The 21,366-nt window shown below is 37.9% G+C and overlaps 1 protein-coding gene across 4 annotated transcripts in view; it reads left to right on the top strand.

Annotated features, from left to right (window-relative positions):
* The window catches only part of VCAN (versican), a 105,599-nt gene that overhangs the window by 20,114 nt on the left and 64,119 nt on the right, over nucleotides 1-21,366 (top strand). For all 4 annotated transcript variants that reach the window (XM_023618040.2, XM_005599584.4, XM_023618039.2 and 1 more), the window contains exons 4-6: nucleotides 554-728; nucleotides 816-943; nucleotides 17,027-17,320. In XM_023618040.2, the coding sequence (XP_023473808.1) occupies nucleotides 554-728; nucleotides 816-943; nucleotides 17,027-17,320 (597 nt within the window). The remainder of the gene's footprint in view (nucleotides 1-553; nucleotides 729-815; nucleotides 944-17,026; nucleotides 17,321-21,366) is intronic.

Here is a 21,366-nt window from a genome sequence, read left to right as displayed (position 1 = left end):
AACAAGCCTTCTCACCCATATTGTTCAGTGTCTTTTCCATCTTAGTATCCTGTCTCTGGAAGTAAATGTCTCGATGTTCCATGTTTGGAGGAAGTAGTGTTAGTGAATGTTCATGAGCTTCGATTGCGTCAGCCCTTGATAAAATCATGAAGTAGAAGTTGATCTTGTGGCCCCCTAACTCTTTGTACCTCCTGCAGCATCTAGTTCCTTTAGCTGTCCAGTGTTCCCATGAGAGCCTGAATACTGCCTGTAATTAGGACAACTATCCACCATGTGGGATTTAGCTGCTTCAATCTTTTTCTTAGATTGTTCACATGCGAACAGAAAATTCCTGGCTAGGAAACTTTCTAATGGAGCAGAATGAGACCCCCGGATGAATGGAATTTCTGATCACCATACTTTTGCATAATGCTACATAAAGTAAAAATAAAGAATTATCATGATGTTGTTATCATGTTAGCAAGTAATTTGATGTATTTCTCCAAAGGGAAACTTTGCCCAGACCGGTGGGAGATTTGAACATGCCCATAATTGTTTGCTGCTGTCTTTGCAGGGGTTGTGTTTCACTACCGAGCGGCGACCAGCAGGTACACTCTGAATTTTGAGAGTGCACAGAAGGCTTGTTTGGATATTGGGGCGGTCATAGCAACCCCAGAGCAGCTCCATGCCGCTTATGAAGATGGGTTTGAGCAGTGTGACGCGGGCTGGCTGTCTGATCAGACTGTTAGGTAAGTGATGTGGGGGCTACAAGCTTTAATTTCATGAATTCAAGAGTTAAGAATAAAGTGCTACTTACTAGCCCGTTATTTCCCCAGATATCCCATCCGGACCCCCCGAGAAGGCTGTTACGGAGACATGATGGGGAAGGAAGGAGTCAGGACCTATGGATTCCGTTCTCCTCATGAAACTTATGACGTGTATTGTTACGTGGACCATCTGGATGGTAAGACGTTTACATTTCTGTAGCTTCATTTGAACTAAGAAAATTGGGGAAAGACTGGGAGCATGTTGGAACAGAGCAAGTCTTCATGCTTGTTTGGATTCCAAACAGCAGCATTTAGTTTAAATGACCGTATGATTCTGTGGTGCAATAAGCTTAAATTAAAGTGGAAAGAGAAGGAGGAGTATGTCAATGGTCATGCAGGTTAGAAATGTCTTTAGTTAATGGCAGGTTTTCTTTCAGTCATGCTGCTGTTGGACTGTTTCCAGTACACTTTTAGAGCATTAAGAATAGAAAGTTGTTAGGGTGGTACCTATTCTTGTGAGAACTTCAGGTAAGATTCTGTGATGATAAACCGCTGGGACTCCAAGTACTGATAAACACCCGAAGCACAACTAAAGAACGCAAACCAGCCCAGGAGCGATCTTCATGTTCCACTTCTCCTCGTGTGCACTTTGCTACACTGATATTCAGAGCAATCATTCATTCATTCAACCAGTCAACACAGGAAAAAAGCCACCTGCTGTTTGATAGGTACTCTGCTAGTTGTTAGGGCCGTGAAGCCAGGTAAGATACAGGCCTTGCTTCAAGGATGCTTAGATTCTGATTGATTTTAGCGCTATCATTTCTCACTCAGCATGAGTTAGAGATTCTTAAAGTTTGAGTTTAATAGTGGTGACAATATCTAAGGGGCACAATGCAGTTTTATTATAAGACACATGGAACAGAAGCTTCTGTGACTTTTGAAATAGAGTTTTATTGGTATCAACAGGCATCTTAGAAGCCTAAATATATAAATAGAACGTAATGAATGAGTTATACTTTTAATTTTGGCTGGGTACACGTAAAAAGAATGATTTCAGTTTTCTTATGTGTAAAATGAGAAGGTTGAACTAGATATTTCCATGGTGGCTTCTCACATTAAAATTCTATGATTCTATGAATTGAATAAACAACCTCATAGACTGAAAGCCAGAAAATAAGCAGTTTATATTTTCCTAATGCCCTGACTCAATTTGTGTAGGAAGGCCTGCTTAGAAGAAGGGTGTCTAAGGGTGATTCTCTAGCATCTTAACATTCTTATTGTGACTGTCATTTAAGACTGGTAAATGTATTTTCTAAACCAGAGCTTCAGATACTAACAATTTCCATTTCTGTATGGGGACAAAGGGAAAACAAATGTAAAATTCAAGCCATGATACATCCATATCTGTATCTATAGCTATATCTGTCTATATAGATATGTATCTTTATCTTTTCTCTTTCCTTTATTTTAAGTTTAATTAACTTCTCTTTTTTTTAATAGAATAGGAGATGATAGGTAGGAGAATTTGGTTCTAGGAAATAAATTTGTCTGTTGCTATTTCAGTAAGATGGAAATTTGTATCCGAATTCAATAAGGTGGAATTTGTTTATCACTATGGTTTTAATTTAGAATAATATCTATCAGAGTGATAGTTATAAAGTTTTCTGGAGTACTGGTAATGCTGGAACTGAAGCAGAGGTAGTCTTTGAAAAAGTATACATAAGGTCTAATTACCTGAAAGATCTTTACAAATAGAATTGAAATGGTGGTTTTCAGGTACAAATCCACGGATTGGTCCAAATATGAATAAGCATCACAAGCCAGCCTCCTTGATGGAAAGGCAGACGTAGGTACTCACGATGCCACCAGAAGGAGCATGTAGTTGCTCCTCTGTGTGTCTGTTCCTCAGTCTTACCCTGATGGAGCTACTGAAACCCCACTCACTAAGGCTACAGACTCCTTGACTTTTTCCACCCCAGAGGACTTTCTGCTTCTGCAGATGTAGTTCTGAGGATGTGCACACAGACCACAATGAGAAGGATTTACTGCTCATGTAGAACTTCTTTTCTACCTCCATAAACATTATCACTTCTAAGGCAACTGTTATTCACAAAACCAGTCTCTGCCCCAATGTACCCAACTGTATCTTATACATTTACTTGGGATAAATATTCAAAATATTTGATGAAAATTTGTATTATAGCATAACTTTAGTTGGGATATTTACACCAAGCAACAGAATTTGAATTTTTTTGTTTTAGTACATAAAAGTTGGAAGAGAAAGATAAAAGAATCATATAAATACGAATTCAAGCACTGGCTGAAATTTGTGTCAGCAGAGCAACAAGGCTTTTATTTGTTTTGTGGAAGAAACTTGACACTTCTGGAAGATATTCAGCATGTTTGTAATGACGTTGTTCTGGAAATTTTTTCCTCCTTGTTTCTTGTCCTTTGGGAATAATTAGCAAATCTTTGGACACTGGTCATTTCTCTCTGGACTTGAAATTGGACTGGTGGTGAGCAGGGAGTGGCATTAAAGAGACTTTTTGTGACCAATGATGTAAGAGGAAGATCATAGGATCGCTGTTGTAAGGTCTCTCTCCTTCCTTTACTGAAGTGTATGTTTTCCCTTTGAAGTAAAGACCATTGGCTAAACCATGAATTGATAAAAATTCTTGTAGAAAGTTGATTATATAAAATTACATCTGGTATTTCAATTGCCACATTGATAAAAGATTATTTGAAGATGAGCCAAATTTCCTCATAAGAGACATTAATTGCTATATTCATAGGTATAATAATTCCCACCTATATTTTATTGTATTTTTGACAGCCAAGTGTGTGTGTGAGAGGTGGTGTGGACGGTAAAAATTAGAGATATTGATGTACCCAGAATGCATGTGATGGAACATATACTCAGTTATGAACCAAGATGCAATTACTTTAGATCAGAAGCCATATTATTCCAGATGGTCTAATGAAAAAGCCAATTAAGTATAAAATGAAAATTAGTTCAAAAAGACAATTAATTTTGTTTCAATTTAGTAGTTTATCATGAAAGATATTTAGTTGACAGAATGTCGACCTTCTATTTTTTTCTCCTTTCTTGTTTTATAATGTGTGTTTCCTTATAAAGTTCAAATAATTGTCCTAAATTAAATGTAGCCATTTGGGGGAAGGGGAACTAATCTAGTTCTTATTCCAAGGTGGTGATTATAATACAGTTATGCTTATGAATACAATTTTCGATTCTATTTTTAAAAAATAAGCTTGTTAAGTGTAAAAGAGCAATTCCATTAGCTGTATCCACTAGCAAGCCTTCCAGTATTAGGTTGTGTTCTTAGAACTGGCCTAGACGTTATGGTGGCTTATTAACCATGATTCAGAACACTGTTACTAGGAAATTAATGGAATTAAGATTCTAAAGTAGCAATCTAGGAATCAAGATCCATAAAATAATTCTTATTAGGAAGTTTAATCTGTGTTTCCTGTTAAGATAGATTTGGGAAATATTGAGAGGGTTTAGAGTACAGTTGGAGTGATTAAATAGTTCAGAAAATTGGGTAAAGGATTGGAGTTGTTTAGGAGCAGTAAGGGCAATGCTGAGAGAGGACTCTTGGGAGGCAGTTAAGTTCCTGATAATTACAAATAGGAAGGACCTCAGCTGAGTCCCAGCTCCATCACTTACTAGTTGTGAGATCCTGAGCAAGGCTTTCCTTGTCTAAGCTTCAGTTTCTTCTGCTAAATGGGACAATAAGAATATTTACTTTTTAATCATGCTATGAAGAGGAAAGGAGTTAATGTGTCAAGCTTTTATCACAGTGTGTGGCACAAAGTAAGTGCTCAATAAATAATAGCTGCTATTATATCTGAAGGGCATATGAAAGGTTCTTTATTTCCACTGAATTCAAAAAAAGAAGAAATGAGTTAAAATTGCAGTTCTGTGAAATAGGTTTAATATAAGAAAAACTTTTCTGACAATGAATATTGTTAAATGTAGAAAGAATTCTAACAAACTATAAAATTTCTTACCTGGAAGTTTTTTAGAGGTAGAACTGATCTGAGATGTTATGAGTGCAATGCTCTGTCAAAGTCTGAGTAATGGTACTTTGAAGGATATAGATATAGGATATAGGAAGGAGATAGAAGAATATAGAAAGGATATAGAAAATAACTGGAAATAGGTCACTTTACAAAGAAGGGTAACTTTTATGTCAAGATGTTTCGAATATGATGAGTTGTTTGAACATTATTGAATAACTAAAAACAATACTGTGGTGAAATAATTCCTTTATTATTCCTCCTAAGTTGTTTGAAATCAGTTATTCTCTGATTAGAACATTATCTTCTTGAATCACAGTGTTCAGGAGTTAATCTGGTGTCTCACTCCCCACAGAAGGTCATGGGTGCATAAACATGTCCACTTTCCTAGTGGAGGATTTAAATACTTCTGAAAATGCTGTGAATTAATGTATGTCCATGCTGAAAACTAGCAGCTTAGTAGGAAGTATGTGTGTCTAGCTATATCCATAGCGAAAAATAATTCCTAAATAAAGTAGATAAGAAAGTATTGGAAAGAATGGAGTACAATGTAAATATTTCAGCTGAAGAAACTGCTCAAAGATTTAAGGAATCTTCAATTCTTATTTAATGAAATTAATAGATTGTTTATTTGATTTCTTTATGGTAGCAGGTACTTGTAAGATAATAGTTGCCTTTTTATAGGGGTTTGATTTTCCCTGCAGCTCAATCAGAGGGCAGTAGATGAGGTCGGTCTGCTGTCTTTCGTGGTTGACTATCTTAGCTCCCCTGCAAATGAGTCACTACTTCCAGTCTTGTCCCAGACCTGACTACTGACCTGGAAGATGCTTGCTTTTCTGACATGGGCAACCTTGGGGACCTAACCCCCATCCTTTCATGGCCTGTATTTTCTATGTAGCCCTCCCCTGTGGCTTTTCTTCACCTGGAGTAACTACCGCCCTACTATTCCAGTTTCCTGGCTTTCACACAAGTGTCCCAGGACTGTGATGTGTCTGTACTCTGAGCTCTCTCGTTCATCTCATTCCCCTCCAAAGTCCTAGCTGATGTCTCTCACTCTTAACCATCTCTGAACCTTGAATGTATGACTATAATAACCCCCTGCAAATGTTTGCTTACGCTTCCTTGTCTCCTACCAGACTGTGGGTTCTGGGAGAGAGGGAACCATGTGTATCCCCACTATGTCCTCGCACATAGTAGGTGCTCCATAGATGGAGTTGAATGAAGAGTGAATTAATGAATTTGCCTCCATATTAGAAGTGCTCACTCTACTTGCCTCACTTTACACCTGCCCCTTGGATACCTTCACATCTCTCCAGGCTTCCTCACTATGCTTCTTGCTTCCCAATTTTTCACTGCTTCAATTTCCTTATTAGTTGTTTTAATTTCATTTTTGTTCTCTTGTATGTAAAGTGCAAGTCAAATGCCTTGTAGGGTGAACGGAGCCCAAAAGTAAACCAAAAGAACAAATAAATGAAATTGAAAATGGTAATTTCTACTTTTGCACGTCTAGCCCTGAATTCTCTTCTGAATTCCATAGCCGTAGTTCTAGTTCGTGTATCATCTCTGGTTTTGATTCTCACAGATAATCCCCATGCCTTTAACAGTTCTTCCAGGGGCCTGTTTTACGGCATCAAAGCACTGAAGTACCATCGCCGTGCATTCCTTCAGTCAGCATTGTGAACTGTGTTTTCTGCTGCCTTCTTCCTCAAGCGCACACTCCGTCTGCTCTTCAAAGCTCCCAAACGTGGCTCGGGGGGAACCTATTCAACCTTGCTTCCCTCTCTCCAGCGTGACCCCGCACACGTGCGCCAACCTCCCCAGATCCTCTGCCTCATCCTGCCTGCAGTTCTGCTCTGGTTCTCTCAGGGAACACACGCCCCTCAGCTTTCTAACTTTCTGCTCTTCTCTCTGCCCGAACACTCACTCCTTCCGAGAGCCCTTCTTTGGCTCTTCCAGCTCACACTGAGATTTGCGGACCCGGAGCTCCCACTTTTCTTAGAGTTAGTTCCACATATTTGGTGTTTAGTTGTTCTCTGGTTGCTTTATATTCATTAACTACAAAATGTTATCTATGAATTTTATTTCTGCAAAACTTCTGTAAGCTCCTGGTAGAGACAAGGCCATAAACATCTTCTGTATCTCTCCCAACTGCTATGAAGGACCTAGTCCAGAAAAAGACACATGATAGTTAACTATTCACGAAATACTTGGTGGAAATTGCAGGATCTCTGAACTTGATCTCTTTTGGAGACTGCCTCTGCCACCTTCCATTTCTAGAATATTTGGGGAAAGTGTCATGCTTTGTTCATCAAATTTACTAAGGATCTTTTCTTTTTTTTGACTTTTACTGGATCACCATGATACTGATTTTTCTCTTTCAATTTCTCCTCTCACTCTTTTTGGTAGTGTCTCTTAGAAATAATTCCTTCCTAGCGACACTCTCTTAGAAATAATTCCTTCCTAGCGACACTCCTTTCTCCTTTCCAGTCCCTCACAGGAATTTCCCTTTCTTGCCTCTCCAGCTAATCACTGTCTCTGGGACTGGTTCCTTTGTACCTACTCACCAATTAGAGGTTGTTTCTTCTACTGCCTCCTTGTGTCAAAATCCGGGATAGCTCTGTCGCCTTCATGACTTATCTGATGCCTCCATGTCATTCTTGTGTCTGACCTAGAACCAAAAATAATCTTTCCTTTTTGTTATTGTTTGAGCTCCTTTAGACGTGAAAAGCTAAACATTTACGTAAAGGCCTGAATGGCATTAAACAGTCTTAGAGCTGGGCTGAAGTCTGGCCTTTCTGGAGGCTTTGATTGGACCAAAATCAGATATCAAATCTGGAAATTGTGTGATTTCCTCCCTGCAGATTCTCAGATCGACTTTAAGTTTTAATGGAATTTGCAGTATGCGATCTACAGAATACTTCAGCAATGGGAGTTCCGTAAGAACCAGTGATGTGTGTGTCCTGACTGGGCTTATTCAGTTAAAAAGCCCCCTGTCAGCTGGAAGAGTTTCCTGCACACTGCGCTTCAGCAGATGACTCACATATTGATTCTGGATTACAGAACCTCTCCTCATTGGTTGAGGCTGGTTCTAGAAGATGCTGAAAACTTTTTAGTTATTCTCCATAGAACTCACAGAATCCTAGATCACAGCTGTGGCTGGGGCTTCTTATATAGGCTTTGGAAATAACATGCCTTGCTAGGGGTTGAAACTGAACTGGGAGTTGTTTCTGTGTGAATGTTTGAACAGTCCAGGTAAGAGCCACAGAGGAAGGTGACCAGGAGTGGCATACTGGCAGCACCTCTGGGAAATCACATCCTCATTCCGCATAGTGACGTCAATAGACCGACTGTGAGGTAGCTTCATGGGTAGGATAAGAAAGGAAACTATTTATCGTATGATTGCGTTATTATTTAACTTAATCCTCATGAACATCTTGGTAGGCATTTTTTTTTTAAACCCTCATGTTTGCATATAAGGAAACTGAGGCACATAGAGGTTAAGCGATGAGATATACCCTTCTTCCTGTTCCACTGCAGTAAACTCTCAGGACCACTGAAGATTCCCTAGCAGAACAGCAGGCAGTCTTACAAACCAAGACTATGCAAAGAGCTCTCAAACACCCCCAAATCTCTGATTTCTTACATAAAAGTATCCTAATTCTTATTTGTGTAACGATTGCATTACTGATTGGATTACAACGATTGCAATTGCTGGACTAAATGGTACCTCTAGCTTTAACTTTTTGAGGCACTGCTAGATTGTTTTCCAGTGTGGCTGCACCATTTCAAATTCTCACCACCAGTATATTAGGGTCCTGATTCTTTCACGTTCTTGCCAACACTTGTTTTTATCAGATTTTTTTATTATAGCCATTCTAATGTGTGTGCGGTGATATCTCATTGTGGTTTTGATTTGTATTTCCCTCATGGCTAAAGATATTGAGCAACTTTCCATGTGCTTAATGGCCTTTATGAATTTTCTTGGAGAAATGTCTATTCAGAACTTTTGCCCAATTTTAATTATTTATCTTTTTGTTATTGAGTTGTAAGCGTTCTTTGTATACTCTGGATTCAAGTGCCTTTTCAAATATGTGATTTGCAAATATTTTCTCCCATTTTGTGGGTTGTCTTTTTATCTCCTCAACAGGGTCCTTTGAAGCACAAAAGTTGTTAATTTTGATGAAGTTCAATTTATTTTTTCTTTGGTAGTTTGTACTTTGGCGTCATATCTAAGGAAACATTGCCAAATCCCCACTTGTAAAGACTTCTATATTTTCTTCTGAGAGTTTTAGAAACCTTAAGTTTTACTTTTATTTTGATCTATTTTGAGTTAATTTTTGTATGTGGTGTGAGGTAAGAGTCCAAATTCATTCTTTGGCATGTGGATATCCAGTTATCCCAGTACCATTTGTTGAAAAGACTATTCATTCCCATTTAATGGCCTTGGCACCCTGTTGAAAATCAGCTGGTCATAGATTTATGGGTTTATTTCTACATGTCTATCTATCTATACTTATATCAATACCACGTTGTTTTGATTATTGTTGATTTGTAGTAAATTTCAAAATTGGAAAGTGTGAGACTTACGTGCTCTTTTTGTTTCAAAAGTGTTTTATCTATTCTGGGTCCCTTGAGTTCTCATACGAATTTTAGGATCTGTTTGTCAATTTCTACAAAGAAGTCAGCTGGGATTCTGATGGGGATTGCGTTGAATCTCTACATCAACTTGAGGTGGATTATTGTTTTCATGTTGAATCTTCTGATCCATGAACATGAGATGTTTTTCCATTCTTTTAGATCTTCTTTAATTTCTTTCAATAATATTTTGTAGCTTATAGAGTATTAGTTTTGCAGTACTTTTATTAAATTTAGCTGTAAAAATTTTACTTTTTTGATGCAAATGTAAATGGAATTTTCTTTTTCTGATTGTTCAATGCAACTGTACAGAAATGCAAATGATTTTTATATATTAGTCCTATATCTCATATCCTGCAACCTTGTTGAACTTGTTAGTTCTAATAGTTTTTTAATGGAATCCTTAGGATTTTCTATATATGGTCCTTTTCATTTTATTATCTTACCTTTAATAAGTAGAAATGTCTTGACATAAATTCCTTGAAGCATGTGACTGTTATTTGCTTTACGGTTTTGATGTCAAGCTGTCCTAGAGTCCTGGATTCAAAGAGCCTTTTTGAAAATACAGTGGCTATTTACCTCTCAGCTGTGAAAAGTATTTTTTAAAAAACCAAAAAAACTAGGCTGATCCTCGTGTGTTGACCTGCAGCCATACTGTGCCTGTCAAACCAAATAATACGTTCAATCTCTTGTATATTTTGAAGACTCAGACACCCAGAAATTTTTTAGAACCTCTTTCACACTCTAATTAAGATCTTACTGCTCTGTCAGTGGGAAAGAATAAGATCTGACATCCTGAAAGCCATAAAAATATGTTTAAGTTTTAGTGGGGTTCCCTGTGTCTTTAAACCTTTCAAAATGACATACATGGGATCTTGTGTAACAAAACATTGACACATATGTGGATTCCTTTTCCCGTGAATGTTACCTGATTTAGAGAATGTTAACTGACTATCACAGCAGACTGATGACAATTCTCTGATAATTAATTAGAGGTTAAAATTTTCAAAACCCAAAGTCTATGCTTTAAGCCACATTATGCTTCTCCTTCAGCATAAGACAAGTGAGAAGTCTGAAAGGTGCCGATCTAGCTTTCTGGTCTCATTACTCCCCAAATTAGAAACACGGCCAGCCTAACACTCGAAGTGGGGTGGAGTCACTTCAGCAGCCCTGGAGGTTTTCTTGTTGCTGTTAACAGAAGGTTGGTCTCTACAGATTAAAGGATCAAATCTTAGGGGGAATTGACATGCTTTTGAATTATTTACAAATATCGGCCCTGCATATTAGCTACTAACCAAATATGTACAACTGACGGATTTCATGATCCAGAGGATAATGAGCATTAGTCTTCATTGCTTTGGTCTTGTGTATATACACACAGGCAAAACAGAGATAGCAAGAGTGAGAGAGAGCAAGAGAAAGACAGAGAGAAAGAGAAAGGAAAAGAAAAGAAACCTTTGATGAAACTTAAAAGTCCAAACTTCAAAGTTAATAATAATTATGTTGAGTTGTTTTTCTCACCATGATACTTGCCATATGCTGTGTTTTTATCATATGGGCATTCAAAAGCTCATTTCATATGACTACTTCCAGCTTACACACCATATCTACTTTTGCATGCATTTATTACTTATATACCATTTTGACCGAAAGAGCAAGGAAATGTAATAACTTCCACTGTTCTGGAAATTTTATAGTGAAAAAAATATCAGACAGTACTGTCCCCAGATGGACAGAAGGAATCATGATTAGATGAGGAGAACTGATTTTCAGACCAGACAGTTCAGGATAGAAGGGTTATGAGCACAAAAAAACAGAAGAAACGTAAACATTTATTACACCACCCAGCGAGTATACCAGCTAGAAAATGGTGGTGAGATCTCAGCTTGGCCTGCCACAGAGAGCAGCCTGGCAGCTGCAGGCTAGGAAAGAAATGAACAGTTATCTGCGAGCAGCTGATGCCAAGTCTCCTTTCACCTTGGCGATTGAAAGGAATTGTCAGCGGGAGAGGAGGATCTATCCTAGATTTGCTCTAGACCCAGGCTCTTTAATAATCTTTCTGAGTTACTCCTGGGTATAAGCTCTAGCTTTTGAACAGAGCAGATCATTTCTAATGTTTTGATTTGTTTCCATCATTCCTTGCCATTTCAGTATGTGTCATTTTTGAGTCTGCCAAGAAGCAACTTTTCCATTTAGCAATCAGAAGTGTGGAAAAAGAGTGTGCATGGTCCACTTTCCAGGGGATCTTTTAACAGTTGGTTGTCAAATTAAAGTGTTTTTCTTTCCTCAGTATTTCTGATGATGTTAATTCCTATGATTAAGATGAATTTAGTGTGTGGAATGTCACCAGATATTAAAGTCTCACCATTAGTGTCTTCCAGCTTCTTCTAGGACATCCCTAGAAAGTTGAAATAACAGGAATAATTCAAAGCCACAGCATTTAACTAGAAATCTTGGAAGAATGTGGGTTAAGATACTTCATATATGTTTTCCATATGAATATACAAATTATCCTGTGTGTAAAATCCTCCATTTTGCATTATGTTTTATGGGTGCACTCATGTGATTGTGTATGTGTACACCTCAGTGAATTCTTACTTATAACAACCTAAATTAACTTGACATTTTATCTTAAGTAATGCATCATTCTGCTTATATGAAAGATATTTTGTGTATTTCCTTCCTGATGCCTTATTCGCTCTCTTTAACTGGAGAAAAATGAAGTATTCTCTCATAGGTCGACAACAATTAGACACATGTTCCAAACTTGGACTTTAGTTACAGATTTGCTAATAAGCGTCCTATAGATGTGGGTGCTTTGATGAGCTACGTCCAGAGCTTAATAGTGGACTCATTGTCAGCTGATGCAAGTGGTCCTTGCCTTCTAGGAGGGCAACTATCCAGTAAACCTAAAATACATTCAGTAGTTCCATTACAAGTATTCAGGCATAGCAATAGAACACAGCCTTGTCTAAGGCTAAGAAAATAGGCATTTTCTATCACTGAAGGCTTTGCTTTCCTGCCTCTCACTCTAAAGGTAGTACGGTGATAAAAACTCAAAAGGAATTTTTATTACTTACATCAGAGGCAAAGAAGTGCCTTCAGATGCTCTCAGGGTAGGAAGTTAGATCCCCTGACCAGGTAGGTCGTATGGAGAGAGAGAAACTAAGCCAATGCACTGGGTTGCTTCTCTTTCTCTTGTTCCTTTGCTTCCTGGTCTGGCTTTGCCTCTGAACTTTGCATATTATCTTTTGGTGCCTCCTCAGATGATCATTCATTTTTGGAGCAAGACTGGAGTTACATTCCTGTTCCTGGCCCAGACTTACTTGCTGTCTAATTTCATTAATGCTATCAATGATGAATTTTATAGTTTAGAACATATAATTTGACCTGTAAATAAATCCTGACTACAGATTTAAAAACTGAAAGCAGATCAATAAAAACTTAGAAAATCTTAACATCTTGATTGCTTTTCTCAGTGTAAAAGTGGTCAGTGTTTAGCCTAAAACCTGCATTTTTCTGTGGGATGCAGGATTGAAAGACTAGTCCTTTATATTGAGGAGAAAGCCTGCTGCTCTTATCTGCTGTATCTTGGTTTATTTTTTGTAAAATGAGTTTATTTTTAAAGAAATGAGCTCCTTCTGTGTTTGGCTTAAATCCTGTCTTAGACGCGTCGCTGGGGCTCACCACTCTGACCCAGCTCCGTGCTCACCTGCAGTCTTTGATGCAGCGCTGGGAGGCATGGCCTTCATGTGCCCTGGGCTTCAGACTCTCTTTGGTTGTTTGGCTCCTGCTTCGATTCTGTCTGCTTACCCAATCCTCTTACTCTGCTTCTGCTTGAGCAGGTTGGCACATTGGCTACCAGAAACTTAATACTGAATTATAATTGTTATGGATCAATTGCGATTCCTCTTCTTGATTCAAACACTCATGTATCTAGAGCAGTGTTTTCGAAACTATTCCATGAAACAGATCCATGGACTTTTAATTAGTATTCTATCAGAAAAGGAGAGTTCACTGGTCAGATGGTTTACCAAGGCATAACTTCCCTGGCGACTCCCCAGAAATACTATTAATATGAAATGCTCTGAGAAGTCTTACAGAAATGAAACTCATCAATGACTTGTATTTATTTTCTAAATGCCGTTGTCCATGGAACCTCTTTTCTTTGGGATAACTAGTCACATGTCAAGGATCACCAGCTTTCTGTAGAAGACATTTTTGGAAATTATGTCCTTAGAACTTGGACCATAAGTTAAGAATCTTCCTGATTCACATCTTCAACAGGAAGCTTTTAATAGATTCATTCTGATTTAAATAGCAGTTACCTACATTTGTATTATGTTAGATAAAAAGCAGATAATGTCGAAGGATTATCTGATTAAAACCAGTCATCTAATGAATCAAAAAATACCCGAAGGGAGGTTATAGAGGTCTTAGAAATCAAGGACACTTCATAATGTGAATTAGTTTGATTACTGCTGTCTGTGTATTACCTATTGACTTACATTTCATTTTTTCTGGTTTAGATTTTAGTATGAAACTGATGCCAAGATATTCTGGCATATTTTTAAAAAGTATAAGATGTCCTGGCCTTAACATTTTGAGGTTGATACATAGGAAGGGCAAAGTTTGGGTGTTTAACATCACTTTTGGTATAAAATGAGTGTTAATTATAACAGACTCAACATGTAGTAAGACAGTTCTAGGGTGTGGATGCTTCACTCTATCAATTAGATTTTTGAGGTAGACAATGTAATGTTCACATTAAACAATTATGATTTAGGAAGGCTTAAATATTTATTTTTTGGAACAGAGTTAAAGTAAATGTCTGTCTTTTATTTTTCCTATTGTTTTGAAATAAAACAACAATTATGCCATATATGATGACAGGCCACAATTATCTTTACAGATGAATTCTTTTGATTCTCACCTTAAGGTAAATTCAATTAATGCCAGTTAAATCTTCCTTTTTCCATCTGAGTTACATGAAACCCAATGGTGATATCTCTTTCAACATTTCTTTTAATTTTACTTGCAGCATTTGAAAAGTTTCTACACGTAAATGAAAAGGAAAATGGGTGGGCTTGGCAATAACAGAATTTAATCAAATAAGTAAAACCATTATTTTATGGGTATTGGATAGATAGATGGCAATTATACCCTCCAAACAAATGAATTAAATCATTATTTTGATATAAAATCAGGTTTAACAAGAGTTTCTTTATGACAAGTTCTATAAGTAGACCTTTATTGATTTAATAATAATGAGGGAATTCTCTTTTTAACCTGCCAGCACCTTCTGAAACCTTTCTTTCCTTTAACACCCCGAACATGTTTGCCGTTTAAAACAGGGAAACCAGTTACCCGTGAAATCATGCCGTCATTTTCCTCCCCTAACCCCTTGGTTGGGCTAATTTGGAGCAGTTCATTTCCCCCAGCACACAGACTCACCCTGCTGTTTGCAGAAGCAGAGTTTTACTCAGTTCATTATATTTCTTTGCCCTGCTCTGGTTGGCTGAAAACTCTTGTTACTTCAGAGGAACAGTAGTTTTGCCTCAAAGCAGAAGTACCTCACAATGCAGGAAACAGCAACACGCTGACTGTTCCAGCTGTAATAACAAGCCCGAGGGCTCTACCTTGGCGGAAACGCACTGGCACGCTGCCCTCCTTCACACTTGTATCCCTTTCAGGCTAATGCGAGTGTGAGACCGAGGGGAGTGGGGCTGCTCGAGGCGGCCCAGTCTCTCTGTCTGCCTTCCCCGTGTCGCTCTGAGCCAAAGCCACAGCCGAGATGAATCGCCTGTTCCAGACAGCAGCTGCCCAAAATTCTGCAGCAGAGTTAGGTTTATTTAATGTGCTGCTTGGCAAGGATGGAAGAAAAAGAGCACCTTGTTCCTTAACAAGAACTTGAAATGCCATTCATTTAATGAATACTATTGAATACATACTATGCAACCGTACTGCGACACTTAGGCTTTTAAAATTTGTTAGGGAGGGAGACACTGCAGGAGTGGGCAGGGGGAAACTACAGTTCTTACAGCGTATTTTTGGATTTGAGATTATGGTCCTTTGCCGAACTAGATAATTAAGGACAAAAGCCTATTCTCACCTCTGCCTTACTCTTTTCAGTTCAGGTAAAAGTCATTTTTCTTTCTCTTCTTCAAATAGTTCTCATTGGGATTTGGCCTAGTTTTGTCAGTAGCAATTTTAGACTTCTAGTGAGAAAAGCTGATATGTGTGATTTGGCCATTTTTCCCATGACTAATTTCTTGCTTGATAGTGCTCTCACACGCGCAGAGAGTCATGGCTCTATTCATTTTAAACAATGCTTGTTCCATCTGGGTTTAGTCAGGTGAAGATCCATCCCATTTGTCTAAGAGATCATAGAATCCGAGAGCGGCCTCGGTGACATAGAAACAGGACCCGCAGCTGCCACGATAATGGACTGTCGGTATTTTAGCTTCCTCTCTGCCTCATTTTACATTCCTTCTCCAGCCTGCTGTATTTGCTTAGGCAGTCTCTAATTCTGCCTCTGTGTTTTAGCCACTTGTGCGCCTATGTGAAAAGCATCATTTAATCTGCACTGAATTTATTTCAGCCGATTGTTTTGTTAGTTACCCAAGTAGAGTTTCAATTCAACAAGCCCTCTGGAGCTGCCAGAATATTTTAATGTGACATGTTAAATGATAATGTATATACTCTCTGCTAATTGGGCCTGGTGATGAACACAGTAAATGCCAGCCCTTCTTTGTTAATCAATAAGCAAATTGTCTCTCAAACTTCGGGAGAGCCCCTGCTGGCACACGTGGCGTCTTTGTGAGAATTGGAAAAAGGCGCCCCCTCTGGGCAGACAGATTGCAAAAGGTATCCACTCTGGGCAGAACAAGTAGAAGAGAAGGTGTCCCTTCCTCCAAGGGGGCTTGGGTCCCTTTGGCTGGTTGAGTGGGAGCTGATGCTGGCCCCAGTCCCTCCCGGCCTTGTCTGCGTGCAGGCCTGACCTGCATAACCATCATGGCAGCCCTGAGCCCTGCACAGGAAGGGGACAGCCTTCTGTTCTGCTTCTATCCCTTCCTGCCTTCAAACCGTGGGGGTTTTCTTGTTTTGTTTTTTGCTTTGATGGGAGTTAAGTCATTTTGATGATAGTGATGTAGAAGAAAGGTAAAAAATTACTGTTGAGTTTTATGATAAACAAAGAGAAATAACCGTCGGTGACCATTCAATACATCTTTCCCTTTCCAGTATGTAATGTATGTACCTCACAGACTCTTTCATTAAAGACAGCACCCATTTCTTGGACAGTAATCCAAAGAATCACTTGGAAAGGTTTGTTCATTTTAAAGAATTTATTGTGAGGTTATTATCAAATGACTGCTTCTGTGGCCTGCGGGAATATACATATATAGAATGAGACTTTTCTGGTGTGTATTATTTCTTATCATACATTAAGAATAACAAAATGAAGTAACCATTATGTTTCTGCTTTAAAGTATCAGAAGCTGCTACCTTGCCATGAAAAAAGTGTCGCCTGTTCCTCCCCTCGCCTATAGACAGGAAAGGAATGGAGAGTAAAACTTAGGGCCTTTTTTCTCTTCTGATTCCAGGTGATGTGTTCCACATCACTGCTCCCAAGAAATTCACCTTTGAGGAGGCTGAAGAAGAGTGTGAAAATCGGGACGCCCGGCTGGCAACGGTGGGGGAGCTCCAGGCAGCGTGGAGGAACGGCTTTGACCAGTGTGATTACGGGTGGCTGTCAGATGCCAGCGTTCGCCACCCTGTGACTGTGGCCAGGGCCCAGTGTGGAGGTGGTTTGCTTGGGGTGAGAACCCTGTATCGTTTTGAGAACCAGACAGGCTTCCCTCCCCCTGATAGCAGATTTGATGCCTACTGCTTTAAACGTAAGTGTTTGCTACCTTTTTAAAAATTACAGATTAAAAAACAATACTTCGAAGGCATGCATTGATGTTCAACTAGCCACTGGAATGGATTCTGTGTCTTGCAGTGTGTGCACGGAATGGAAACAGTTTAGTGACTTTCCAAAGCCAGCAAACGGAACAGCAGCAATATGGTTAAAACAATAGGAAGTTTGACAAATGGTTTTTGAGAGAGAATGAGAAAATGTCAGGTTAAGGTCTCAACTGTACCGTGATGCACCTAGAACCACAGAACATGTGTCTGAGTGGTTATTTTATATGAATTGCAATCTTTAATTGCAATTAGATTGTTGGTGTTCTAAAGCTGGGGCCAGCTGTGGCTGAGGTGAATCCTTGAATTCTGTATATTTTGTCTTCCCGTGGTATCACTCTTTCTTTCAAACGGTGGAGAATTTAAATTCCAGTAATTGCAGGTGAGTACTTGGAGCTGACGTGGATAATCATAATGTTCGATTAATACCTGAAAATGAACCATGCTGTCAATAAAAATCTCCATTTATCTCATTTTATTTCAAGTAATGGAAATACGTGCCTTCTAATGATTAGTTATCTAGTATCATTTTGAAGTAGAGTAAATGTTCCTTGAGAGGTGTAACATATTGACTATCTTCGGTAGGTTTACTCCTTAAAATTGTTTTTAAGTGATCTTTCTCAATATTCATGATATAATTATTTTAATTTTTCAGATGTCCTGAAGTTATTTTAGCATTCCTAATCCCATGATATAGTGTCATGCTTGTAGAATGCTAAATTCAACAAGCAAGTAATCCAGAGTCTCTCAGTGATATTTACTGTAGGGTCTGTATTATGCCAGCGAAACTAAGATCTCCTAGGATTCTTGGTGATCTTAAGTATGTTCAAGAAAGAGCCATGTTATACTGAAATTTGGTGGGAATTTTTTAAGTTTTCAATATATCTTGTTATAACAATATGTAACTACAATGAGTGGAAAATACGCTAGCTAATTGGTTTCTCAAGTGAAACACACAGGCATTCTCCTTCAACCAAAACGAGGCAGAGCTGGGAAGTCTGAGTAATCAGCAGCGTAGATGCTAGCGCCACGGAGCCACATACTGCTGTCTCCCAGCTAAGACGCCTCTGCTTGGATCTCCTGCAGACTCAACTTTCTGAGTGTTAAAGCCTCAAGCCACGTGTTGTGTATCAGTGTGGTACAACCTGTCCACAAAAAGCCATTGAAAATATTAACTTTTGTTCCTAGGTCCTAAAATAACAGAAAAGGTATTCCTTAATCATTTTCAGAAAAACAGACAAAAACAACAATAATAACAAAACCTTGTCCCTAAAAGTAGAAAAGTATACATTCCTCTAAGCCACATGCTCATAAGAGTGATTTTCAAGTAGTTCAAGCTCTAAAATCAGTTTTGTATTAAGTGACTGATGTGATTAAGGAAAAAAAAAAAATCAGATTTTAGTGTGTATGCGTGTGTGGAAGAAGGGGTCAGAGAGGTTAAATTAGGGAAGAATTAGAATTATCTAGCTTGACTATCTTATTTTCTTGTGCTTATAAAACTGGCACTTTTAAGCTAAAAAAAAACTTTTAAACAACATTTTTTTTCTCCCTAAGGGTAAAATTTAAACCAAAGCCTGTTTGTAGCCACAAAGAAGTCATCCTGGTGTGTTTTAAATTATTTATTTAAATGAGAAATTCACATGAATGTCTGAAATGACAGTTACTTAGATTCAAATAGAATAACCACCTACTAAAAATCTACATAAAATTTGAAAAAGGTTTGAAAGTTTAGGTCCATCTTTTTCTCCCTAATTCATTTGAATCTATGTAACTTGGAAATATATAACTTGCAGATAAAATGGATTCACATTTTGGGTTTTTTCCCACTTAAGCTAAAGGCTAGATTCTTATTTATTTCTTCTCTGCCTAAAACCCTACCGTCTTCAAAATTTATTCAGCACATAAAAGGTTAAGAAAGTTTAGACATACATAAAAGCCTTCCTTAAACCACACACAATGCCAACAGCCGCCCCAAATTTCTAATTCATTTTTCAAGGATTCTTTTAATATAATTCTTTTAAGAATTTGAAGAATATTCTCAGGCTGACTTAAGTGCTGTCCCCTTTTTCCACATAGTTGAGTAGTGACTAAATTCTGTAGGGTGAAGTAGGTAAGCGTTGTGGCCTTAATGACAGTTCCAAAAGTTATTTCAGAGATGTACATCTGGTTAAGTAGAGGAACTTAGAAAGATAACCATATTTTTCTTATTTACTTTTACCAAATGTAGAAAGCGTTTTTAAAGCCATTTCTTGGTGATCGAACAATACCAAATCTCACTTTGTTCTAATTCCCTTTTCCTTCTAAAATCACTGAATAGAACATTAACAATGGCTGATGATAAATATAATTAGAATCTAGTCTTGTCAAATAGATTTGAAAAACAAGTAAATTCATGTCTTTGTAAAATGAAGTTTTCCTGTGTATTTTCCCTTGATTATTAAACTAAACTGTGCGCTTTTAACTTTTCTCTCACCTCAGAGTTAAGCAAGTTCTGTGAAAGAGCGTCACATGGGGCTTTGGAAGATCGCCCATACATCCCCAAATTTGAGTGAACCCAAACCATTCAAGACACATGCTAATCTCTCATTTAATATTATTAATGATCTCCAGGAGAGGGAGATTGGGAATGTTTCCTATAAAACCCATTCTAATATCCTATTACCATCACTCTCAGATGGTTTTTCCAGTTATCTAAATCCATTGCCTTAGAGTTTGAGCGCACTCTTCCTTTTTAAGTTGGAGACCAAAATCTAAATCACAGCCATTCCTATTATTGAACACAGTTGTTCAGTTGTCCCTCAGCATCTTCCTCAACTGAAACAATTTCCTTGTCTTGAAATTTTGGTTTCTAAGCTTCCAGGCATCTATGTGATCTTGCTTTGAACTTATTATTTTTCACCTCCCTGTGTTTGATTAAGTTCAAATCTAGACATAGTGGTCTAAAAAAGGCTAAAGAGATACCCAACACTTCATATACTATATTTCTTACATATTTGTTCACTTTTATTTTTTTTGTTCCCTGTTAAAATTGGCCTGCCTTTCTAATCTGTGGTTAGTTTATTATGTTTTTTGGGTCCTAGATTATAATCCAACTATATGTGCCAAAACAAATCCTTCTCTAATTGGTATTTTAAAAATGTTTTCTGTTTATTAAATTTGTATCTGCTAGCATTCAGTCACTCATAAAACTTTAAAAGAATAGTTTGAGTTCTAATCTCATTGTTTCAACCTTTACTCTTTCCCCACTTATGAATGTGGAATCAACTCATTGAATATCCGCCCTGTTTGTAAATTCCCATGCTTGCAGTTATTTACATATAAAAATTTAACATAGAAGAACTAATTTGAAATTAGTCGTTTCTCTATAGTGTGGGAAGTATGGGCATGTGTTAAATTGACCATCATGCTGCTAATAGGGTTTTTATGTTTTCTTAGAAAGATCTGCCTATGTCCCACAACAGAAATGCCGAGAAGATAGTCCATAGGACATAGCATACCCTAAGTGCGGTGATATGAAACATCTGTGTGGCAGACAGCTGCAAAGGTTGGAAAGGAGATTTGTGGGAACAGAAGCATGCTGATTTCTCTTGGCTTCCTCAGCAATGAAGTTCGAGGGACACTGGTAGTTTTCCAAGACAAAAACTTCTCCACATGAATGCTTCTTCTGGAGAGACACTTTTAGAATAATCTGGAGTTGTGTTTTCACCTTTATAACAGTCATTATTAATACAGCGGTATTTATTCTTAAGATATCTCTTTGTAGATATTTATGTTTTAAAAAATTATTTCCTTTTTTGGGGAATGGTTGAAACAAATAGCACAGATGATCAGATATACTGAGTTATGATGGAAATCAGCTGTTAAGTTGACAAAAAATCCACCCAACACCAAAAGGAAGTCTTGAGGTTTTTCGTCCCAAATAGTAGAATTAGTTAACTTAATTATAAGCAGACTTTTTAATGGGGCTCTAAAATTATTG

The sequence above is a fragment of the Equus caballus genome, chromosome 14, assembly GCF_041296265.1.
Source record: "Equus caballus isolate H_3958 breed thoroughbred chromosome 14, TB-T2T, whole genome shotgun sequence".
NCBI lineage: Eukaryota > Metazoa > Chordata > Mammalia > Perissodactyla > Equidae > Equus > Equus caballus.
The sequence above is the reverse complement of the archived record's forward strand: the minus strand, read 5'-3'. Positions and strand labels throughout refer to the sequence as shown.